Raw genomic sequence first — 26,294 nt, forward strand, 5'->3', positions numbered from 1 at the left:
ATATTCTAATTGACAATACCACAAAAAAAAAAAAGAACAATGGAGCTGGTCAGACCACGTAGTGCATAGGATGCATAACCAGTGGGCCATTACAGTTACAGATTGGTGCCAAGAGAAGGGAAGCACAGTCGAGGACGGCAGAAAACTAGGTGGGGTGATGAAATTAAGAAATTCACAGGCACAAGTTGGAATTAGTTCGAGCAAGACAGGGGTAATTGGAGATCGCAAAGAGAGGCCTTCACCCTACAGTGGACATAAAAATAGGCTAATGATGAATATATAAGGAATGCAGAGGGATTACAACACTAATAATTTATCAAAGACTATGCACGAGAGTATGCACAGCCCGTGGTTCACCAGGAAGTTGCCAACTTGGGCTTCCCCACCACTTGCTCTGTTAACTGCCCCAACGCCAGAATGTCTCCTCCTATGACCATGCCCTACTACAGCCCACACTTTACTTCCAGTTATCATAATCCACCTGAATGACACACACCAGACAACGAGCCATTCTGCTGCAGTCGAACTGGTCACGTCTCCCGTCACAGCCCCAGTCGTTGGACGCTTTCGCCCCGAAACAACTTTGGAATCCCTCCACTTCATCCCAAAGCTATATCATGCCGTTTCCATGGCGCTTCCAATGCCTCTGCTGCTGACCGCGGTTATGCTTGCTCGCCTTCACCACAACATCATCAGACATGTCTGCCCCAGCTTCGTCGCTCTACTTCATTGACATACCCAGGACCCATGCAGCCAGAAAACTAGACGATGCAACACCTCGAGGTGGTGCTGCAATGCCCATTTGCCACAAAATCCTCCAATTATATTAATGTAATGCCCACCAATGCCACTATGCGCTGCTGTGCCAGACGGTCCTTCTGGACAAGGATGCTTCACTGCCAAACCAGCAGCTTTGAAATGCTCCATGGTAGTGTGTATAAGTGCGTGTGTACCATCACACTTTCCCGCACCACACCCGCCAGTGCAAGTCCCCATGCTTATTCTTGAGAATTAGTGCAACAGCTTGACATTGTGGAGATGGAGCCAAAACACTTAAGCTGAATGTTTGCTTTAAATAATGTTGCTCGACTGCTGTTACCATGTGCGAGCTTAAGAATAAAACAAACAAGTTTTGGTTGTACGGTGGACGAGCTCTAGCTATATTATCGACATGTCTTTTCTTCAGCTTGATGTTTCCTTTAGTTCATATGTCAACAAACGCTATCAGTGCCCAAAATTCCTCAGACTCTTTTTGTCCATTCAATTAGACCAAGAAAAGGTAAATTCCAGGTTGTTTACTCCGGATAAATGAGTACGCTGACCAGTGGTGATCAGCGAAAAAAATCATCTTGGAGCAATGCCAAAAAGCCACCTTCACTCCTCCAGCTCTCATTGCTGCTTTCAGTAGCTACAGCTTTCAATAGAGTTAGCTACAGCTAACATCAACAGCCATTTATGACTTTAATCAGTTGAAAGTGGCTTCGATGTACATCTGCGCTAGAGTGCCTTCCTGCCAGCACACTTCAAAACTTTAGACTTTAAACCCACTACGCATACAATTTGAGCGACTTTTCTGTAACAATATGAATCACCTTTTCCTCATTTAACCTCGCATCATCACTGCACCTTTCCTCAGCCTCACCTCACGTCTGCCTTCCCCCTCAATTCACCCTCATCAATATTTTTGAAGGCGATCCTCACCTCACTCCCCCACATGAGGATGCCTATGTCTGGCATTGACCACTGGCATTGATCAACCGTCTCAGTCTGTCTTACTGCTTTCTGTGATAGTGGAGCTAAAATAATAAAGATAGGACTTTATGCTTTGGCACTCCAACCACATGTTCAGCATAGAACTGAAGGCCTTGTTGTCTCTTAACAACGTTCCTACACTAAGAAATTACTTGAATATCAGAGTGAAGAGGACAGATTTAGCCACATGAACAGGTGACAAAGCAGACTAGCTTTCCACTACAGTGCTGTTAATGGTAAAGATAGCTTTGATAGAATGGCAGGAATTACTGCAGTATAGTCGGTACCGGTAATAAATAAACGAGTCAATCAACTTTGCACAGTAATCTTTGTTGAACTATCAGTCCTTGGCTCTTTGTGTAAACTTGGCCAAGGGATAATCTTTTCGCTTGGCTACAGAAAGGACAAAACCCTGCCTGAGAAACTTCCTCTAATGCAATATAAAAACCATTTCATAAACACATAAAGACAATGCAGCAACAGCATCTCATGTAGGTGGTATGCATGAAAAAAGAAATTGACACGTTATTCTCCACCATAGCATGCAAGCCACATGTCTTAACCCCAGCAGAGTGGCCGATTAACACTGCCTCAATGTAAAAAACGTTTTTTGGTGGACATAAGAAACATCTTTTACTGCTTATTGGGCAGTTGAAAGACTCATTTGCTTCTTTCTGCATCTTAAAAGCTGGGCAAACAGTAAGGTTTTACGCTAAAAGTGCTTCATGCTTGATATCCAATCCAAGTCTGAAAGCAAAATGTGGTGCAGCCAGACCCATCGCCAAGCACACTGGCACCTTAACCAAAAGTGAATGCACTTGTGAACCTTTGGCTGCAAGCCAACAATGCACCTGCTGAACAACTTCCTCTCTCCTTTCCTCAATAATGTCCTAAGTCTCTAGTGGCAGAAAGCCTCACCCTGAAGGCATCGCACACCAACTCCTCCCAGTGTTCCCTGCCGAAGCCATCGACAGTGTCTTCAGATATCAACAAATGAGGCAGGGGAAAATGGCGGGCAAACTCCACAAGGAGGCTCAGTCGCCTGTCTGACAGGTTCAGCTTCAGGCTGGAAACAGACACGTTCAGCTTGTGCCTGCATGAGGTTTGACCAGGTGAATACATCCTCGAAGCTCACACAGGGCAGATGCCCTCACCTGGGCAGGAATTGATAGTCTGGCTTGACACTGTTTGAGAAAAGAACCTGCACCTTGACCTTGGGCAGTAGGTGCATGTCCGACTCGGGAAGCAGACGAGCCATCCTCCACTCGTCCCCTGCAGTAATGCAGCATCCGTTGTTCCCCAGGCTTAATTTCACCTGTGTCAAACAAGGCCCCACCTGAGTCTGCAAAGAGCAGCTGGACATCCGAGAGGCAGATGCTGAACCGGTCGTACAGCTTCTCCTCAATCTCCATACTGGTGGCTTCCTGAAACACACCACATTTCCAGCATGTACAAGGACCTCAATTTGCGACTCTTTAATCTAAGTTCTACGCAAGTTATGATAGACTTGCTTGCTTGCAATTATTCTAGAAACACAAGGGCACTGGTCGGGCCATCTCAAACTATTCTGCCAGTTATAGCATATGCGAGGTATCTGAGGCCATAAATACACCAGTAATAGCAACAATATTTCACACAAGATGCAATATATTTATTCAAAATTTGTTACATTGCTTTTTTCTTTTACCACTCTTTTAGGACTCTCAAATAAAACCATCTTCAGCCTGAATTATTATTTGAACTCAGCTGTGATAACTGCATGCTCAGATTAGATAGAACTTACTTTTATGAGCCATTTCCTTCATTACAAACACAAATTCTACCAGAAATTTAACCCTCACCTTTAAATATACAGTTCATTTCCGCTATACTTGGTTTCGCTGACTGTTGGCTGTTCCTAAAAATCTATCCTTTCAGTCTCCCATATTCGTTTTGCTTGAGGAGACTTGCGTTGCTTTCCTTTAAAGGGAAGCTGAAAGCTTTTCCAGAAAAAATTAGTGAAGAGCAGTACGTCGTGGTTTCCAACCCTCTAAATTCGAATATCGCATCGAAATTGAGCGAAAGAAAGCGCAAACATATTTTATTTCGATGAAAAGTGCAGCAGCAGACATGCCCAGCTCGCACGCCTCGTTTCCGCCTGTGATTGGTTAGGCGCCTCGTGACATCAACAATGGTGTTCGTCCGGATTGACTGCTGTCGCTACACACGAAGCATGGTGCAGAGTAGTTTGGTGCTGTTTTGCTGAGACGGTCATGGAAAATTTCGAGAGCTTGCGTTTCTCTGAGGAGTTCGGCGTTAAGTTCAAACTCCACGAGAGCAATATTGCGCGCGACGGTGACGGGCGACGGCTTCGAGCGACAAAACGGGCAGTCACTTGAACAGATCGCTCGGTGTTGTCGCTCGATCGCTCGTTTCTAGAAATCTAAAACTTGAGTTTATTTCATGCTGCAATAAAAGTGCTCAAATGTTTAACATCATAGCAAACTGCAAAACACCTGTTAATTTCTGCTGGTGCTCACATGCTTTAATAACTGCAATTTGTTTGCTCAGTAGATTTGGAACTGTTTCCAAAACTAGGCTATCAAGGCCACTGTTGATTGTGCAGTGCGGTGGCTTCCTGCTGTTGTGGCGTAATAAAAAAAAAGTTGTTTCGCATTACCTGTGTGATGTGTGGAATAAAGGATGAGCAGAAGAGTTTGTAATTATTGCACACCACAAAACCTGCATTCCAATGGAGGTGGAATGCAAGAACTTTCGCATACCGCAATTCTGGTGTAGAGCTTTCAGGCTTTTTCAAGAACCCCAGATGCTCAAAATAATCCTCATCCTTCCACTATGTGAAACACCACAATTTCTATTTGGTGCATAGCAGATGCAACTAGCCACATAACTTCGGTGGTCACCAATAAAAACTGCATTTCTGAGCAATGTGTGCGAGTACAGTATGCTGTACTGCATGCCAAAATTGTACTACAAGTTCTCATTGTGCGTGGCTAGTAATCATGAACAAAAGTACTTGCAATTAGCTCTACTTTTCTAACCGAGCTGTGAACTGGGCATTTTAGAATGGAATATGCTGTTTTGCTGGAATTTCTATAAATAACAATTACCATAATGTTCTTTGCATCTCCTTGAAGGCTAACTTCAAGCAAATGCCTGATCAATACAGTAATAGAGTATTACAGTAATACAGTAAATATCACGTTGCATGCAACAGCACATTCATTGATTACTGCAACAAGTGCACAAATGTGCCTCATAATCAAATCGTCGTTTTGGATGACTGCTTTGAACGACCGCCCCTGTGCAAACGAGAGGTGGCCTTACCGCACAAAATTGCATCGAAAGATGGTAGACTCTCGCACAACTCTGCTACATTTGGTAGCATGTACAGTAACTTCAATGTGCTAGCAGCAACGCCTTGGCATGGGAGCCTTTTTGCTTCCTCTGCTGCCCCGGGATTGGGTGCTGTGCAGGATTGCATGCCGCAAAAAACAAATAAACCTGTTTCCATTGACTTATGGCAACACAGACGCCTTCCATTAATTCAACCCTGATGGGACCGGCGAAATTGATTGAATTAAACAAGATGCACAGAAAAAAAATGTCAAAGCACTCCCGCTCATTCATTTGGCACTATTTGCTCAATTCTGACACTCCCCAGAATCAAATGAGCGGCTGCTTCCTATAAATCCAAAGTAGAAAACCAATGTAGAGACAATATTAAAGCTCCTACACAAAGTAGAAATCTAACACACACCCGACTTTTTTTGCAAGAAAAATGGGCAAGGATCTAATATGTGTTGTACAGTGGTGGCCGGTTTCCTGGTCAGCCTCGCTGCAATACAGCCATGTTATGCGGCAAAGCATACAAACACAGCGAACGCAGTATATGGTTAAATTTTCTTCAAAGAAAATAAGGCGCATATTAAAAATTGGTAAATACTGTAACCAGACATTATGAGCTAGCATTATCACTTTAAGATCTTTGTAGGGCAGGCTGAAAATAGCAGTTTTCCACGGGAGATGACGTCTGTTCACCGCATTCACTGTTCCCCAAGTACTGTCACGAGAGACGCTGCCAGTAAAGGGGTCACTATTGGGAACGCCGTAGGGGTCAGGTGCTTTCAAGCAGACTGATTAGGTTTGAATTATGCGGCGAAGGCCAATTTTTAGTATGGTAACAACGGACGTTTGGGCCCACAGAAATGCACGGGCGCTGGTTAGGACCTTTGGTCAAGATCAAATTAACCAAAAAGTCAAATTAGCTGGAGTCGAATTAACGGAAGTCTTCTGTACTGTGTTTTCTTGCTGCACAGCACTCGGCACCCTTTTGTAGGTCATGGGTGCACGCATAGCAGCGCAATAGATTACGCAAAGCAACAGCTGATGTGGCCTTGAGGCTCAGTAGCCCCACAGGGGTTGGTACTCCTGTGAGATAACCACCACAATATTTTCTGGGACCACACAAGAGATGTGCCCTTGTGAAGTATGTTATGCTTCAACTAATTTATGCATTTACATTCTTCACATTAATACAAGACAAATCCAAGACAAAACAGTTTGCACTTTCTTCAGTACAAATGTACAGAACAGACAGCAGAATCTTCCACTTCTGCCAACAAGTCATCGTAGACATTGAGTGAAAAAACATTCTGGCTGTAACCTCTGCAAACTAAAATCTTTACCTGTTACAACTCCAATGTGATACACAGCACTATTATGAGCATGCTCATGTCAAAAACCCTGACAACGACTCATCAGCTGCAGTCACAAGCTAGCTTTAACAATTTCGAGCATGAGAACAATGCTGTTGGGACACCTTGTGCATAAGGAGTGCCCACCTCAAGCAGAAGAGAATCACTCTGGAGGTCGCTCTTGAAGCTTAGCTTCCCCATGTCAATCAGAAGGATGTTACCACTCCTATAAGGGGAACAAACATGCATCAAAGAAGTGCTCCTCCCACTGTTACCAGCACTCCAACAAGCAATATAACACTGACATGTAGCCACATGCTTGGACTGTTTCTACAACCCAAAACTTCCTGAGAGAAGCTGTCAAAATAAGAGCAAAGCTGTGGTCTAGACAGGGCTAATGGCATAAAGGTTGCACTGAAACATGACAAGGTTAGAATAAATGAGAAAGGCAACTGTGGCACTGTCAATAATGTTACAGAGGTTGAATATTTCTTACTTTTCCAAAGCCGGCACATGAACGCTATCAAGACATTGCTACACAATTGTGTACTTGACTGGACTGTGCATGCGTTACAAAATAATAAGAAAGTGCGAGGACTGACAAGGTGGCAGTGTTGCTATACACCAGGACACTTCTAGATCCAAGTGAGATATGTGAGCTTGTTCAGTTTTGTTTGAGTAACACATACTTTACCTATAATTCCAAGGTATATATTGACACGTGTACTTGTCTTTATCGGTCAACACGTTTCACCGCTAAACAGTTGTTATCATACAGCGCAGGACGCGCCTGCATGTATCGGAAGTTTCTGGAATTTTATCGATGGTTCCATCTGCTGTCTGCGACTGAACCTTGTGTAATCTGATTGCATGTGTGCGCGAAGCGAATAATGTAGAACTTTGTGGAAGGCACGCGGGTCTCAGCGATTACATTGGAACATTCGACGACTGATGTATAAAAGCCAACGTGCTTGACCCACTCATCAGATTTTTGACGATCGCCTAGTGTATTCGCCGCTATCATTCTTTGAGTGTAGCCTGCTTTTGAGGGCACACGGTCGCCCAATAAAACACTAGTCTTTTCAATCAAAGTCTTGCTGCCTTCTTCACCATCACTACCATGTGACAATATGCAGAAGTAAGGAACTGCCATGGGTGCATCAATATCGATAACAATGGCAAATCTTGTCATGGAAACACTGTAAGAAAAAGTTCTTGCTACCTCCACTCCCACACCGAAAGCTTTCGTACACTACCTTATGATTGCTTTTGCATTCTCTGAAAGGACGACGTCGACCAGTTTCTGCAACGTCTGAATGCTACAGAAGCAGCCATACACCATCGAATAAGAAGATGGAAAACTGCCTTTTCTTGACGTACTAGTGTGCTGTTCTGGTGGCAGTTTGTCCTTTTCCATTTACCGAAAGGCAACTCACACGGGTCGCTACCTCGACTACGCATCCTGCAACCCGGTTGGCCGCAAGACATCTGTTGTGTCGTCCCTTGCAAACCGTGTGACACATGTGCTCCAGTGACGAAGCAAGGCATCGGAAACTGAAGGTTATACGCCAAAAACTTTCTCGGAACAGTTATCTCGCTGCATTCATAGCCAAGAAGATAGAAAAGAACCGGCCACAAGGTCAAAGGCTTGTGGGAGATACGGGTTTCTCCTCCGTACTCTTGGGACAAAGGAACGACAACACAGTAGTGCAAACAGTCACAAGGGCATTTATTGCACCTTTCATAGATCAATGCCTGCTAGCCGAGTTGCTATCCCCAAAACATGCCGACGGGCGCGCGACAAATCTAGAAGTCCGACTTACCGCGACTGCATTGCGAGCGAATATGTTCGCCCCCATGCTGGATCCCAACGCGTGTACGGTCACGCGAATGGTGGCACGTTCGAAGGCAGCCACGCGAGACAGTCTCGCAGAAGCATGGTCGCAGCGCGCGCGGAATGTCCACGCTGTTCGCCGACCCGCTGGGAAAGACCAAGCGCCTGTCTCCCGGCGCCCAAGTAACCCCGCCGCAGCGCAACACTAGCGCCATCTCTCGCACTGCGCTTCAACCACTCCGACCGCCGCGGGCGCCAGGTCACGCGACGGGCGAAGGCGCCCTGCAGGAGACGAGCTATGCGGGAAAACTAGATCTCAGGGGAGGCGTGAGAGTCACGCATCCCCACATCCCCTCAACCTTAAATCACTACATATTCCGGCGAAACATTTCACACAGTCTAACATCAACACGTGCTTCGCGAACAAGGTGGTACATGCAACAGTGGCCGCGCCGCGGAAATGTCCACACGCTGTCCATAACATGCGAGCCGACTGTCCTTGGGGTACACCGCTGGCGTCCGCCGGTCACCGCAGCAGCTTTGCAGACAAGACGGCACGATTCCAGGCCAGGACTCGGGAAACGACGACGCAGTAGTCGGTACGAGCAAGTGTCGCTCGCGCCGACGCACCCTGCTGGCAAGAGCCGCCGTAGCTGTCGGTGACCGCTGGCTCCTTTGTCCGCCGCCGAGGGTTGTGAGCTGGATGCAGGAGGCCGCCGAAGTCGCTGCGCCGAACTGGCCACCGCATCACCATCGCCCGGGGTGACTCCAATGACGCTGCGTAGACTCAACACACTCGGCAAACACTACAGTAATGCAAGGGAGAGGAATTCTGCATGCGCATCGCCCACGTGGTACGATGTTCAACTCGGCTAGCAAAAGATCGGGCAGCTACTCAGATGCTAAGCTCAAGTGAACGAAGCTCGCTTCCTTGAGCCGAACGAGTAATTTCAATTCGTGTGAGGATAAATAGAATGAAGGACGCAAAGTGCAACACCTCAACGCCACGGTCCACCGGGTTGTGTCCCTCCACGTGCGACAGGCAGCTTCGTAAAGCCTTAGGCCTAAATCGTCGCTACCCTGACAACAACCGGCATCCAAAAACAACACCCAAAATGGGCGCAAAACAGGCAGCCGCGAGGAGACGTTAGCTCTGTGAGGTGGTCCTACTCCGCTCGGTGCACAAAGCATCCGAGTTGACGGCGCCCACCATCCCAGACGGTGTCGGAGCGCCCGGTGCCAGGCCGCAATACCAGTCAGCCCGTAGTGGCACCCGTGGCCCGCGGCCACCCGGCTTCCAGAGCCGCGACTTCATCCGAGTCAAAGAGATAGAAGAAGCTATTTACATAAGAAATTCGGACCACCCACGAGGCTTCTGTACTCATTCGCTTCAGGCTTTCCACTGCTCCGCGGGCGCTGAGCCTCGCTCTCCCAGGATGCAGACCACGTGGCTCTCGTACCAACGAATGCCATTAAAAAAAAACACTTGCGAAATGGCTTAGCATGTTGACATGTTCAAACACACTACAGCCTCCGTCGCCTCGCTCAAGAAAGCACGCCGCCGATGCTAGCGATCAAAATTCACCCTAGGCCTACGCTTCGGTTCAAAGGTCTTGAACGAAGCAACACTTAAAATTATCGTCCGATGCCCCAAGAGGTCCACGTTGGGCAGCCAGATGTGGGAGATTTTCTTTGTGAAGACTGCCCGGGACTGGAATGACCTTCCCGCCGACGCCGTGCACCACTCCAATCCACATCATTTCAAGGCTGCCATTGAGTCCATATTCCACTGAAGTGGCCACCCATCCCTCATGTAATACCCCACGTTGGGGCCTTTGAGGTAATAATAAATAAATAATAAATAAATAAATACGGGTTTCTCCTCCGTACTCTTGGGACAAAGGAACGACAACACAGTAGTGCAAACAGTCACAAGGGCATTTATTGCACCTTTCATAGATCAATGCCTGCTAGCCGAGTTGCTATCCCCAAAACATGCCGATGGGCGCGCGACAAATCTAGAAGTCCGACTTACCGCGACCGCATTGCGAGCGAATATGTTCGCCCCCATGCTGGATCCCAACGCGTGTACGGTCACGCGAATGGTGGCACGTTCGAAGGTGGCACGCTCGCAGAAGCATGGTTGCAGCGCGCGCGGAATGTCCACACTGTTCGCCGACCCGCCGGGAAAGACCAAGCGCCTGTTTCCCGGCGCCCAAGTAACCCCGCTGCAGCGCAACACTAGCGCCATCTCTCGCACTGCGCTTCAACCACTCCGACCGCCGCAGGCGCCAGGTCACGCGACGGGCGAAGCCGCCCTGCAGGAGACGAGCTATGCGGGAAAACTAGATCTCAGGGGAGGCGTGAGAGTCACGCATCCCCACAGACTTCACCGAAACCGCACCAGCATCCTGTACGTGCCGGGCATATGTCAGGCATTGTCCTGGGCTGATGACGAATTCAGTGGTGTTATATGCGGAATACTTTGCAAAAACTGCAATTTCTATCACATTGGCGAAACCAGGAATTTCACACTAAGATTTCAAGAGCACAAGCACGACACTGATTCACATAACATGTGCAAAAGTGTAATCACACAATCAACTGGGACGATGCATCAATTATTGCAAAAGAGAAGAATGAGACAATGCAGCTTCTGCTCGAATCTCTACTGATATAGGCAACACCTAGTACTATCAACCGGATGGATAGCACCATGCCCCAAGCTTATCTTTGCTCTCTTCGTCACATGCTATGCATATAAACTGACTACGACCCTAGTTTGCTGCATTGTGAACAAGGAACCTTCCGAAACGTGGGAGCTAATACTGACTTGGTCAGGCACCGGGTTTAATTAAAGTGCGGACTCCGCGAATTGCTGGAATCTCGCACTATGTCCACAATGTCCCGTCAGCACAATGGTCTATTCTTCCCACTAGATGACATTCACTCATTACGTGCCCTGCACGTATATAAGTAAATTGCACTTAAAGTCGCTATTGTAAATGCTGCAAATATAACAATTAGTCACTCTTTACTTTTCCTTTTTATTACACCCACTTTGTAGGCCGTTATTCAGGTGAGAGCCATCGCCAGTGAAACCAGAATTCTCCTCCTTTCTTTTTTTTCAACAATCACAGATAACACTAGCTTTTTTTCACAATCAGACATTTGTTGAGGCATATGATGATGCCAACACTGACACTGCACGTGTGGCTGGGCTTTAACTTTCTGTGGCATCATTACAATAAAAATAAACCCATACCAACTTTTTGTACTTCTGCACAACAGGAAAATGTGAGGAGCATGAAGACGTTGCGGTTTGGAAGAGCGAATGTCTGTTTTCTTAGTACCTGTGTAGTTGCATGCTTGCATACAGCAAGATCAAGTAAGATCCACCATCACAAACCCCCAAACCCAAATGAACAAAATTTTCTCGTAAATTTTCAAGTAACATCCTAAATTTAAAGCTCTCTACTTGAGGCTGATAGGTAGGAATGGCTATGCCCCAAGCTTCTATTGTCTCCCCAAGATTCCCAAAAATGGGGATTCCTCTACGGCCTATAGTAGATTTCCCATCGTCACCCCTACAAGCCCTATCAACCTACCTTCCCACTATTGCTCCACTCACCATAAAAACAGAAACCTATATTCGCCACTCAGGACATGTCGTGGAACTGGCTTCCAATGAGTCTGGACAAAAACAACTGCATGGAATCTTTGGATGTGGTTTTACTATTCACTAGTTTGCCTGTGCCCGTCACAGTTTGTGTGACATGCAGTTCACCTGAATGTGACTCCATGCTGAATGACCACACTCCTCTTTCTGTTAATGACATCTGTCGTTTATTAGAATTCTGCCTCTCAACCACGTTTCTATTCAACGGTCAGTTCTTCAAGCACACTAGTGGAACAGCTATTAGGTATCGCAATGTTCATTACTGTTGCCGAACTAATGGCAGATATCAAAAAGCGGGTGCCAATGCTTTCAACCCCCAAGCTAAAAATGTTTGTATGCTAAGTGGACGACTGCTTTTGCGTGGTGAAAAATCAAAAGACGTACAATATTCTTGCACACTTAAACATCATAGACTTTTCTGTACGATTCACAGAGGAATGTGAAAATCCTGGTTTTCTCCTTTTCTTAAATGTCTTTATAAAGAGAGAGCGTCCGAACCTGTCCTTTTCTGTAGTTATAAAACCAAAACATACCAAACAATACCTGACATACCGGACACTTCGAATCACCATACCTGCAACAAGATTTATGTGGTCCAAAGCCTCATCAGGACATCCGAAACAATCTGTTCTTCTCTGCAGCTTCAGAATAAAAAAAAAAACACTGTAATCAGGGGCCTCAAGAAAAACGGTTACAAAAAGGCATCCATTCTCTCCACCAATGAAACTTCAAATGGTCGCTGTTGACCCTCTCCGCCAGTGGTCCTGTGTCTCTATACCTTATGTCCAAGGGTTCAGGTGGCACATTGGTCCATGTACTACGATGAGTACAGGTCGACGTCACTCTACTATCGAAAGCATCCTGCTCCCCTCCTAAGGAATGCACTCCTGTCCAAAAAAAAAAGACTGCTGGCTCTCCCGTAATCGAGAGTACATGTAAGCATGGAATGGCAAACGAAAAAGCAGACATGTTGGAGATGACACTAGCCACAACCTTAAAATGAGTGCAGTGCATGTTCACAACAGCACACCGCACCGCACCATACTGTGCACTGGTTCATACGGACACGGGCCAAGCTAGATACGGACCAAGCTATCAATACAGGCCAAGCTAGAAGAAAACCAGCAGAAAGCCGCACCACAGGCAGCGAAAGACGCCAGGAGCGCACTGCCCAGCTAGAAGAAAAACACATGAAGGAGGCACCATCTCTCGAGGCGATGCAAAACCTGTGCCACAGAACTCACGGATCGCTGGCATTCAAAGGATATTCAAAAGTGTATGGTGCCCCGTATCTGCCTCTTGAGCGTCGCTATTGGAAATGACAAAAAATTTCAGCGTGACAGACGTCACAGCTTGAGTGAGCATTACGAAGAACTCGGAAGCAATATGTTTTGTAACTTGTTTTGGCAGTAACAAGCGTATATAATGCAGTCCTGTACAAAGGGTTGGGCACCAGAGACCACATTTTCCTAACTTTTGACTGGTTGCCCGGATAATCTCATTTTGTTCCCGCAACATGCCTGGATGTTCTCATTTGAGTGCCCAGATAACAACTCTGGCTTTTGGCTCAAGGTCACCAACAACGGGAGCTAAAAGCGTTTCATGTTTAAAAGTGCAGATTACAGCACCTGTGTCTCGTCCTTGTTACTTTGTGGATGCATGTGTTAGCGCTGTAACAATTTTCAAATCAATGCACAAGATTACTTGCACCGAGTGCGCTGCGTTTTATAGTGGTGAAACTAAGAATTTTCCTTAAAGAATCTGGCCACAACCTTCACCACCTCAACAGGGAACACAGTGCTGTTGCAGAACACTGCGAATTCTTCGAGCACCACATCCCCTGACAGCCTCCCATCTTGGAGAAAGAAAGCCACTGGAGGGAACTTCTTTTGGAGTCATGGCATATTCAAAAAACGCTGGGAAACATCAATCAGTCATAGGCAACTCTCTCCGCCATGTGTTTCCAGAGATTATGCAATGCCTCTGCATGCCTGTCTAAGCTCCACAAATGTATATAACACTGCTGCGCCCCCTGCCATTTTACCCTCGAGGAAGGAGCTGGCCCGGCTCTGAAACAAAGTTTCTAGAGATGAATTTTGTTTAAATTTCTCAGTCCTTAATTCAGTTATTGTTCATAACCTTCCTAACCAGGTAGGTCTCCAACAAATGTTTAACTGATTGTTAACCACAAGCACTGTAAACAAGATTTAACCCAATTCACAAAGTTGTATCTGGCCAAGCTGACCTCCGATCTTAGAACAAACATTGGAGGTGACCAACCGTTGTCACTGGCATAGTTTTGCTGTTTTGTTACGCTTATAAAAGCATCAGAATGCACTTGTAGCAGCAGTCTGGGCAGTAATAATAACCCAGGTGAGACCTAGCTCACTCAGGCTTCATGGTCAGCATGTAATGCAAATGTACAGACTTAAACATGTTTTGTTGATAAGTAAGACTTCAACTGACGAAAGTACAGGTTTACTGCATCTTTTCTGCCTTTATTGCATATGTATCCAACTTATGCAGTTTTGTCCTGTAACATATTTGCTCTTGAAGTCTTCATTTGTCAACGTCGAGAACAATCTCAAAGTCCCTTTGGTAATATTACCGGTGATCACCGAAGAACCCTTGTTCTTTGCAATAAACCATTTTATGTTTACTCTGCTGGTGATGGGAGTTTTATAAGTAGGGGACCCAAAGTTAAAGGCGGCTATTGGCCAGACGCACAAAAACATAGTGCTCCATTTGTATTCTTTTGTACAGTTGGCCGATATTTTACCTATGGGTTTCCTCTTTCTGAAACTCCCATTTTAAAGGGCAAGTAAGTGCACGATGTTGGAGCTGGAAAAGCAGCGAGGCTGCAGTTGGCAAATGTAATGACATTCAAAATTTAGAGAATTTTGACAAGATCAGTGCTCTGGGTATTAAAACGAAGCATTAGTCCTCTCTGCTGGCATGCAGACAGACTGTGAAAAAGAAAAAATGAAAACAATTCCCAAATTACACACTAAGTAGGCATTCAAGATTGTTAGTAATAGAGAGGGAGATTCCCTTTAATATAAACTGGAGAGGCTTGCCTGGCAGTATTAAGAGAGTGAATAGCTGTATTGTTTTGAAACTGGCAATTATTCAAATGGTTTGTGACTGTACTCGCTAGCTGTTTACACACCAAGAAGAAAATAAGCAGCCTTTTTCCCTCGTATAGAACTCGCTGCAAAGGCTACTTCAATTGCATGTGGATCATTTCACGCCAAACAACACAGATACCAAAAGTGACGACTGCCAATTCCCTCGGCAAAAATTGGGCAAATTGGAGATTGTGTAAATAAGGTATTACCAAAGTATTTTACTTGGAAACAAATTTTTTGTGACATAAGCGCTCTTTGAAGTTTTTGCAAACAAGCAAGAGTTGGTTGGAGGTAAATGTTTTAAACTCAAGTTTGAAACTAGGTACAATGGCAAATGTTATTTTAGAATATTCTACTGGCACAGTTCTTTCCCGTGACGTCATAGGAAAACACCCTTACGAATTTTGCGCATTTAAGTGGCTCAGTAAGAAAGCAAAAATTGTGCATTTCCAGAATTTTTTTTTTTTCATAAGCATCGTTGTTTTGGCCACACCTTTTTTTACTATTTTTTCCCATTGCTATATTTTATGCTAAAAATAATGTTTGACTATGAAATCAAGTATTTTTCCAGAAAGCTACTTCCAGAACTGCGAAAAAGTCACTGTCTGATGATGTTCAAACCTAAATTAAGCATTAAGGCCCTACAGATAAGAACATGTGAGATAGCTCATTACACGCACCAACATTTCAGGTTGTGATCTAGAAATTTTAATTTGAGTAAATTTTGTTTGAGGCAAGAAAAAAATTTTTCAAGTCCCGGACAAATCTCGGTAGGCACTCCCGAATGGTGCCTTCACTTCAGAATATGTATACCCCGCCAGCTATTTTTCTGTCACGCATATGCACTGTAACTCTTTGTTAAGCGAATGCATGCTACGTCACTTCACATCAGTACAGATACATTGTAAACGGCGTATGTTCAGCAGTTCACCAATTTTAATTTTGGGGGCTCGGGGCAGCTAGGTAGCCGAACACAGCATTGAGGTGAGCTTTCTGCAGTGGCAGACTGTGGCTGTGACTTAACCTCATTCTGTCTTACATGGAGGCAGAATAACCAGCCAATTCTTTTCTGCTGCTTCACACCAGACTTAAAACGGCGCTTGACTAGACCCAAGGACTATCACACCAGCCTATAGCCTGCGCACAGGAAATTTCTTCACATTTGTGTCCTATGCCACAGATGGCGCAGAATGTCGATGATTCAGGGTTTTGCATAATTTGTAACCTGCTGACCTGTAGTGCTTGCAAAACAATGAATCAGCACCATGCACAATATATTGTGTCTGACAACTATCCGATCCTGACGACAACCTCCAAGCAGTCATCATTTACTTTCATTGCGCAAATGTACTATCGTAAAGCGTAGTTGCGGGGGCATCGACATTCAAACAGTGTAAACGGATACTTTACTGCTATTTACTGCACCCAAAAAAGCTTCTGCCCATATTTTATGCATAAAGAGTTCATAAGCACGGCAAGAATTCAGTTGTGGCCTGCACATGCTTTACTGTGAAGACACAGTTCAATAGGGCCTACCAGCAAGACTGGTTGAGGGCTTCAATGTCTTTTTTTCTCACGTCAAACAGAATTTACTCGAATTAAAATTTCTAGATCGCAAGCTGGAAGGTTGGTGCAAATATTGAGCTATCTCACATATTTATATCTGGATTTTTATCTGAATGCTTATTTAAAGTCTGAAATTTCTGAAAACTTTGGGAGTAATTTCCTGGAAAAGCACCTGATTTCATAATCAAACATAACTTTTGGCATAAACAATAGCAACAGGAAGAAATAGTAATAAAATATTGTGGCCAACACGTCAACAATGTTTATGAAAAAAATTTCTGAGAGCACAATATTTTGCTTTCTTACTGAGCAACTTAACCTCGTGAAATTCATAAATGTGTTCACCTGTGATGTCACATGAAAGAACCACGGCAGTAGAATAATCTAGAATAAGATTTGTAATAGTACCTAGTTTCACAGATGAGCTTAAAAAATTTATTTACAACCAACATTCGCTCCTTTGGAAAACTCCAAAGAGTGCTTACGTCACCAAAAGCTTGTTTGTTTTTTTCGTAAAAAAATAATTCGGTGAAATCTCATTCATACAACAGCCAACTAGCCCAACTTTTTCCAAGAGAAACAGCAATGGTCACTTTTAGGGTCTGGGATTTTGCGTGGAATACCCATGTGCTTTTTTGCAGAATTAAAGGTATCATGATCGTCAAACCAAAGGCAGAAAATGAAGAGAACACAGTTTACTTACTTTTGGAATGACCCATACTCATGCACAACGAAGTATGGCGACTTGAGTTCAATGTTAAAAAGGAAAGTCTGAAAACGGAAAAAGATAGAGAACATTATGGGAGGTGACCTAACAAAAGTAAGCGATTGCAGAATTTATACAGGAGACTTCTGTTAATTCAACTCTGTTGAAGGGCCCCTCATCAGGACACATAGTAAACTTTGGTTATATGCTAGAAATTGTTGCATGCCCTCTAAGGAGCATTCTACCGCAAAAATTTTTCAAATTAGTTCATTAACAACAGAGATAGAAATACGTAAGTGCTGCAAACCCATGATTTCAGGAGGCGAGTGCCACCGCCAAGAGAGACTCTTCCTGTACTTGCCCTGTCTAGCCTCTGCAAGTGAAATTCCTTTCCTGCATTCTTCCATACTGGAGCCATACTGGAGGATTCTGTGACAAATATGTGTCGTGCCCCCCCCCCCCCCTTCTTTTTTTTTCTTTCTCTCTCTCTTTCTCGCATGTTTTTGCCAGGTGGCACAGTACCAGTGAGGGTCTTGCGCACGAGCTGTTGCACTTGTCTCATTTCGCACAGCATATAATTTTGCACACTCTGCACGAGAACACCTGGTTAGCGGTATAAGTCAGTGCCACAATCACGAGCACCGAGACAGACATGAGAGGACGAAAGGGCATTTTCGCGGCACTGGAACATGGTAGAAAATGACATAGTTTCGTTCTCTATGTGCGCGACTACACAGCATGGGAACAAGCAGATGAAAAGGAAGTACATCTCTCTTGCTATGGTACGAAGTAAAACAAAAACATGCAGACATTTGGTTTCTATGTTTTATTATTTCTCAAACTTTAATCCGTCTACTAAGGCAACAGATTAAACAACTGATGCTGCCTCGAATAATTCTCAAAGTCACGTGTCACTATGAGTGACTTCACAGCCCTGCCACGTATGTAAGGCGCGCTTGCACGATTGACATCGACTGTTCAGCTGGGAGTGCAGTGCTTGCGAGGAGAAGGGCAAACAGCGTTTGGTTTGAAATTTAAGCTCTTTTCGCGGTGCATAAGGATGTAATACTTACCAGACACGATCGTTAGCATGCACTGTATGCACTGCGCTTGTCAGGTCTAAATGGCCAGACCCAGGTGGGGGGCCCTTTAATTAGATTTCCTCGGTCAATTCGATTATGAGCGAAAATCCCAGCTAGCATCTATGCGTTTGTATGAGCCAAAACTTTTAATATTTTGATCTGCGAATTGGTATTTTGTAGATAATTTTAACTTTACTGGCTGCCAAACATCCCTGACCCCAAGCATCTGTCTTTGCAGCGATATGATACAGCAAGTGTGTTGAACGCATCATCTCCTGCAAAAAACAGCTATTTTGAGCCTCCCTAGGAAGACTTTTAAGCAAAAACAGCCAGTCTTAATTAATGATTACTGAATTTCTTGCAAGACTGGTTCAAAAACTGCCTGGGCAGTGCAATGGTACATGAGACCAACCGCATTTGCAGCATTAGCAATCGCCTACTTATCAGAGCTGGTGCCATCACAAGATGGCACTGACGACACACCGCTTTCAATCTTTAAATATGAAAGCTCATTTAAAAAATAAGCTGCTTTACATGCTAAGCTAGTAGCAACAAAGTCAAGCATCAAGCTGCAGTCAAGCTGCAGGTAGAGAGTGAACTCACTTTCCATAGCTTTCTTTGTAAATAATAAAAAGTTGAGTTGAGTTGCGTTTAATGGCACATAAGCAGCTTAGGCTATCATGCGCCAAACACTAGGTATGGATTCTTTCAATAAGTTGGGACACCTCAGTGAGTCCTTGTCTGGGCAAGAGCCCGAAGAGTCCCAACAAGTTAACTAAGGACCTCGGCCTTCTTCTCAGGGATGAGAAGGTGGATGAGGTGTTCTGTAATATGTAGTTAAGCACTCTGCGAGGTTTTAAAGTTTTATGAGAACTCCAGCTTCCTTTAAAAAGCTAAACACACATGATACTTCAACAAGCACATCTCCTAAAATCAAAGCTGGGTGAAAAGGGATGTGTTCTTTGTAAAATATGGTAAAAAACTTCTTCCTCGGTGGTTCAAGTTTTCTGCATGAAAATAGGATATGGTTTACTGTTAGTTCATCTCCACATAGTTCACAGTGGGGTTTGTCTTGCTTTGTTAGAATGAAGTTGTGTGTTAGGTGTGTGTGTCCTATGCGAAGACGGCACAGAATCACTTCTTTGAAACGTTCCTGGTGTGTGCAAGATTTCCATTCGCCTAACACAGGTTTTAACAGGTGTAATTTGTTGTTTGCTTCATTGTTCCAAGCAGACTGCCATTTTTTCCTTAGTTTATGATGTATTAACTTCATGCAGTCGTTAGGAGGTATCTTTACTTTTGTGATTTCTTTGTGCCGGGCCTGTGCCGCGCATGCGTCTGCTCTCTCATTGCCACTAATTCCGACATGGCTCGGAACTCAGCATAATTTAATGTTCAGGCCTTGTGTCGTGGCTTTTATTAAATTGTGTATAATGTCTCCTAATAATGGTGTGACTGCATTTCTGGCATGAAGAGCTGTGAGTGCACTTAGGGAGTTTGTGTATATGATACTATTTGCGAGGTTCTCCTTTACTATTTTCTCTATTGCTATAGAAATGGCGTAACATTCAGCAGTGAAAATGGATGTGCACTGCGAAAGTGTTACTGTTTCTTCCCAGCTCCCTTGGACGACTGCACTTCCAACATGGTCATTTGTTTTCGAACCATCTGTATAAAAATCTGTGAAACTGCTGTATTTTTCTTTTAGTGCTAGAAATTCCCGAATAATGTGTTGTGGCGGAGTTTGTGCTTTACGGAACTGTGTTAAAGTAAGATCGGAAGCTGTCGGAAAGATGAACCATCGGGGTAGTGGATTTTGTCTGTGGGTAATGCCAGGTAAAGTGTCCAATATGCCAAGATTCCGGCACAGCAGTGATCCTGTAGTTTGTGGTTTGTTGTTGAAAAGTACTTGTGAAGGGCACTTTGTTATAAGTGGGTAGCAAATGTGTTTTGGTAGAGATTGTATCTTAAGAATATATGCACAGGTTAGAGCGGCTCTTCTAGTTTCTAGTGGGGGTTCGTTTGCTTCTACGTAAAGGCTGGTTATAGGAGACGCTCGGTATGCACCGCATGAAATACGCAAGCCTGAGTTATGTACTGGGTCTAATTTTTTTAGGTATGTCGGTCTTGCTGAACCATACACTATGCAGCCATAATCTAAGGAGGAACGTACTAAATAACGATAAATGTGTAGAAGACATGTTCTATCAGAACCCCAATGTTTATATGACAGTACTTTGAGCATATTTAGTGACTGAGAAGCTTTCTTTTTGAGGGTGGTTATGTGTGGTAGGAATGCGAGCTTTTTGTCAAAAGTTATGCCTAGAAATTTCTGTTCATTCTTTACTGGAAGTACAGTTTCATTTAGGTGCAGGGTCGGGTCAACCTGTAGGCCTCTTTTGAGTGAGAAGAGGACAGCAACTGTTTTTTGGGGTGAAAATTTAAACCCGTTTTTGTCTACCCAAATCGCGAGTTTGTTCAATGTGAGTTGTATCTGTCTCTCGCATGTTGGTAAGCTGGAGGATGTGCACGTTATTTGAAGGTCATCAACATATACAGAATACATAATGGACCTAGGAATGATTTTTGCTATGGAGTTCATTTTCACTATGAAAAGTGTCGTACTTAAAATACAACCCTGCGGCACTGCATTCTCCTGGACGAATTTCTTTGACAGAGTTGCACCAAGGCGTACATGAAATGAACGGTCGCACATGAAATCTTTCAGGCAGTTCAGCATCCTGCCACGAATACCAAGCTCTGCTACGTCGCGGACAATACCAAACCTCCAGGTGGTATCGTAAGCCTTATCGATATCGAAAAAGACTGCTAAACAGTGTTTCTTGTGTACGAATGCTTCTCGGACTGTATTTTCTAGGCGGACGAGATGATCAGTTGTTGAACACGTTTTTTTAAATCCGCACTGGTGGATGTCAAGGAGTTCACGTGATTGAAGAGTGAACGTCAGCCCAACGTTCAGGATACTTTCAAATGATTTTGCCAGACAACTTGTGAGGGCTATAGGCCTATAACTACTAGGGGTGGTTGGTGGTTTTGCAGGTTTCAGGAACGGTACAATCACGGCTTTTTTCCAAGCCTCCGGAATTTTTCCCGATACTCATATTTTATTGAAGAATTGCAGAAGTGCGGTCACAGCAGCGTCTGAGAGGTGGGCGAGCATTTCATAATGTATTTCATCAGGGCCGGGGTGCCGTCTGTTTACCTGCGGACAGTACCTTTTGGATTTCGTGAAGTGTGATTAATGTATTATAAGACTAATTTGTACAGCCACTTGTAGGAAGTTTTTGTTTTTTGATTGTATGTTTTTGCTTCATGAACGATTGAGTGTAGTGTGAGGAACTTGAAACATTAGAAAAATGTTCCCCTAGTACGTCTGCCTGTTCCTGTATATTTGTTTGTGTGCCAGGAGCTATTAACAACGGAACTGTGAAAGGGGAGAAGCTGCCATTTAATTTATGGACTTGTTCCCACATTTTTTTGGATGTGGTTGAACTGTTGATAGATGATATGTAGTTCTTCCAGGACGTTTTCTCAGCATCGCGACAGATGCGGCGTGCGTTGGCTTTTGCCTTCTTAAAGTTTACGAGATTACCATGGGTTGGGTATCTACGGAATATGCCCCACGCTTTGTTTTGCTTCTTTTTTGCTTCTCTACATTCTTGCGTGCACCAGATTTTGATTATGTCAAACCACTCCTGAGTACTGAGGAATAGCTGGCCGCGCGGCATTAATAATACAGGTTGTGAACAATTTGTTTTGATCGTCGACATTTAAATTTTTTGAAAAAACTTTTTCCAGGCTGGCCTGTTCTTGAAACAGTGCCTAGTTTGCTAAGTGTAGCTTCCAACGACGTGGTTTGCTTGGGATGATTTGTGGTGGGGATGATAAGTTAATTTTTACAGGAAGGTGATCACTTCCGTAGGGGTTGTCAACGACATCCCATTTAAAATCTGTAAAAAGTGATGGAAAACCAAAAGGTAAATCTAAGCAGCTCATTTTTCCTAAGCTCGGAGAGCAAGATGTGTGTTTTCCTGTATTGAGCAGGCAGACGTTATTTGATAAAATAAAATCTCCTAGGATACGGCCTCTAGTGTCTGTTTTGTCACTCCCCCAAAAAGATGAGTGTGCATTAAAATCCCCTACTACTAAATATGGCTCTGGTAGTTGTTTAAAAAGTGCTTCTGAATCATGAAGTTTAACATTTAGATGTGGTTCCAGATATATAGTACATATGGTAATTGTTTTAAAATCAAGGACGGTCACTGCTGCAGCTTCATATTTCGTTTGAAGCCTCATTTCGTGAGTAGCAGCACCATTTTGGACTATAATCGCGACACCTCCAGAGAGCCCACTCGCTGCTCTCTGTCACAACGAAATACTTTGTAGTTTTTTAAAATGTTCTTATGTTGTGGTCCTAAGTTCGTCTCTTGTAAACATAAAGCCACAGGAGAAAAAGTGTTTAGGATATCTTTTATGTCGCTATAGTTTTTGATAAGTCCACGACAATTTCAATGTATCAGGAATGCCATGTTTAATTATTTTGTAGGGGCGTGGCTATAAATGATTAGGTTCCTCGTTTTTGAGGACCCGTTATTGGGGTTCTTTCTTTTTTCTTTCTTTCAAGTGAGTTTTGCCTCCGCGGTTGCGGGGGCGGACTGGAAGTTGTCTCCATGGCCTCTCCTGAGGCGCTGGAGCTCCGCGACACCACGGGTTTGTGTGTTTGAGGCCTCTCCCGTTGGAGAGAAACCTCTTGGGCGGCCGACTTTAGGGCCGGCGGGCCCTGATTAGTAGGTGGCAGGGCAGCTTGCGGTGTCTCTGCCTGGGGCGTGGGTGGCTCTGCCGAAGACCCGGTAACCGTTGCCTCAGCAGCCGCCAAAGGTTGGTATGGCGCTACACCCCATCGCACCACATCGGCGAAGTTACTTCTTCCATTGAAGGAGAATGTGTTTGTTAGCATGATACGCCTTCTCGCTTCTTTGAATGAAATGCTTTCTTTGGTTTTCAGCATGATGATTTCTTTTTCTGTTTTCCAGGACGGACATGCCCTGGAGTACGCGGCATGCTCTCCTTCGCAGTTTACGCAGCGCGCTGCACCGTTACAGTTTTCAGTAGCATGTTCTTTCAAAGCACATTTTGCGCAAGTTCTGCGGCCCCGGCAACTCTGTGAGCCAAGGCCGAACCTCTGACAATTGAAGCATCTGCGGGGGTTGGGAATGTAAGGCCTTACATCTATTCTCAAATAGCCGACTTCTATTTGTTCAGGGAGTGTGTTGCTGTTGAAGGTGAGGATCAGGTGTTTCGTGTCTATTTCTTTGTTGTCCTTCTGGATTTTGATCCGGTGAATGTATATGACATCTTGGCCGGTGAGCCCTTCAAGCATTTCTTGTTCTGTTAAGTGTACGAAGTCGATTTCTGATATTACACCACGGACAGTGTTGAGGGATCGGTGGGATGTAACGGAGACAGGGATGTCCCCAATGAACGCAAGGTTCGACAGTTTGGTGTATTGCACGTTGTCTCGAAGTTCGAGCAGCAAATCGCCACTAGACATTTTTGACAGCTTGTAGCCAGAGCCGAGGGCTTCTGTCAAGGACTTTGATACTGTGAATGGGGACAAGATTCTTGCTGGCTTTTCTTTTACTTCACTGTGCATTACATGGTATTTTGGGAAGGCTACTTTTCTTTTCTGCAAAAATTCAGTTGCTTCGGTCCGCCCTCTTTTGTAAGAGGGGCGATCATTTTGGGGGAAGGGAGGAGCCATACAAAACTTTTGTTGTTCAGCCACGGTGCCAGCCGCCCACCATGGAGCCCAACGAGGGGACGCGACAGGAACATGCAAACAAGTCCTGCGCACGCCAGCTGTACATCGAGACTATAACCTAATACTACATAACCAAGGTAGGTTAGCCACACAAGGTTAACCCTTGCCACCTACGAAAAATTGAAGTGAACAGAAGATACAAGGAGACAGGACAGGTGTGAAAGAAGAGTGTAAAGAAAAAGTGTTTAGAGGGAGAAGACAGGAAAAGGCAACTACCGATTTCCCCCGGTTGGGTCAGTCCGGGGGTGCCGTCTATGTGAAGCAGAGGCCAAAGGGGCGTGTTGCCTCCGCCGGGGGGCCTTAAAGGTCCAAACACCCAGCATCAGCTCAACCCCCAGGATCCCCCTTTCCCCAGACACGGCTAAGCCACGCACGGCTACACGCGGGAGGGTCCAACCCTCATGTGCTCGGGTACGTGGTGTCGCAACACGCCAAACGCCTGCTGACGCAGATGCCCCTGCGGGGTAAAATAATAATAATAAACAAAAATTTAGACTCCCAGGTCCCCTTAGTCTCCTCAGAGACTTGCACGATTAGTCTAGGTGTAGGCCACCATCCTGTTTGCCATCACTGCGGAATCATTCGACAAATGCGGAATATCAAACGCAACATACTGCACAGAGGACATCTTGCAGTCTGTAAAGAGCAATGGAATAGCTGTTTGAGAGTGACAAAGATGGATTATAGGTATAAATACATTTTCGGTCTGCCGCGCTAAGTTAAGGGGTTTCATTATTTTGTGATCCCTAGGATCAAAGGCATGCTACATATTTCTTGGAAAAAAATTGGGTGTGCATTAGATTCAGGGATACGTTAGAATCGAGTCAAATAATTTCAGATGAAATAGTAGTGTACTCCTTTTCCTTATTTCAACCCACCAAATAAATAAGTGGATTTAATACGTTAGTCCCGTCAAGGTCGAATGAATGGAAGTCAACCACAGTTGTTCTTATAGTACACTGATGATTTGTCAGAGCATCCATAAAAGTGTTGTCCGTAAAGCATATAAGAGAGCCCACAGTGTAGACAGAACCTATGCAAATGTAAAAAACTGTGTGACCTAAGCTCACTAAGAGAAAAAGTCATGGTACTTGATGGCAGTAAAAAAGTGTGCCGGTAGAGTACCGCATGCATTTTTTACTGGATGAAGAGCACAACAAAGCAATCCCATGTGTTGCTTGCACTAGAGTTTCTGGAATTCCCCAACAAAGTTAATCATAAACATTTGACAGTACAAAGCAAACAATGCATAGTCACTGCAGGAAATGTATAAGCTACACAGCTTCAATCCTTTCCAAAGGGCCATCAAGAAGTCACTATGTACCTATATACTTGAGAGCACATACAGGGCACATCAAAGTGGCTGAAGAAATGGCAAAGCCTGCCAAGCTATTTCTTACAAATTTAGCACCTCTAGGGTAGGCTAATTCTGCAAATACACACGTTTTGCTATTGTTGGTGCGGCTCAATGGCCTAGCTGGCAGTTTTCAGTTGCTGCACACCTTTCCTGTCTAAAATTCAAGCCGTGATAGTTGACGCACTATTATTATGCCCTGTGTTGCCGAAAATCTCCATTTAGGCAGGCCAGTTAGTGGTGGTGCCTTCTGCAACATCATTTAAGAGACGAAACTGGCAGCGCAATAGTCGAGCAGAGACAAAGGCCACAAAACGAGCCCACTCCGCGAAAAAATTTGCCTCTTACTGCTGGGTTCTTTGCTCTCTCTATCACAGTGCATCGTTAGCGGCCACTGGCGACCATTCGACCATATTTTATGTCGCGATTAGATTTAGATTCGGACACGTTTAAATTTCTGTTTGTACCGAACGCTAGAGCTTAACAAAAGTTCTTTGTTGCTTCCAGAGAGCTTCACCTATGGTCTCCTTTGCTGTGCGCATGGTCTCGCCTTCCCCTAGCTGGGATCGGCAGGGCGCGTACATGCGCAGCGGCGCGGCGGCACACAGAGCGGGCCCGAGCAGTTGCAGACGCGGCCCCCTGCGTGGATGGCGG

At 44.7% G+C, this 26,294-nt stretch overlaps 1 protein-coding gene across 2 annotated transcripts in view; it reads right to left on the bottom strand.

Moving 5' to 3' along the window:
* LOC126521192 (intermembrane lipid transfer protein VPS13A-like) overlaps positions 1 to 26,294 on the bottom strand; it is an 820,642-nt gene that overhangs the window by 631,247 nt on the left and 163,101 nt on the right. For both annotated transcript variants that reach the window (XM_050169804.3, XM_055065737.2), the window contains 5 exons: positions 17,360 to 17,427; positions 6,597 to 6,675; positions 3,089 to 3,176; positions 2,907 to 3,024; positions 2,671 to 2,845 (listed from right to left, as the gene is read on the bottom strand). In XM_050169804.3, coding sequence (XP_050025761.2) covers positions 2,671 to 2,845; positions 2,907 to 3,024; positions 3,089 to 3,176; positions 6,597 to 6,675; positions 17,360 to 17,427 — 528 coding nt within the window. The remainder of the gene's footprint in view (positions 1 to 2,670; positions 2,846 to 2,906; positions 3,025 to 3,088; positions 3,177 to 6,596; positions 6,676 to 17,359; positions 17,428 to 26,294) is intronic.

Source organism: Dermacentor andersoni, chromosome 6 (genome assembly GCF_023375885.2).
Source record: "Dermacentor andersoni chromosome 6, qqDerAnde1_hic_scaffold, whole genome shotgun sequence".
Taxonomy (NCBI): domain Eukaryota; kingdom Metazoa; phylum Arthropoda; class Arachnida; order Ixodida; family Ixodidae; genus Dermacentor; species Dermacentor andersoni.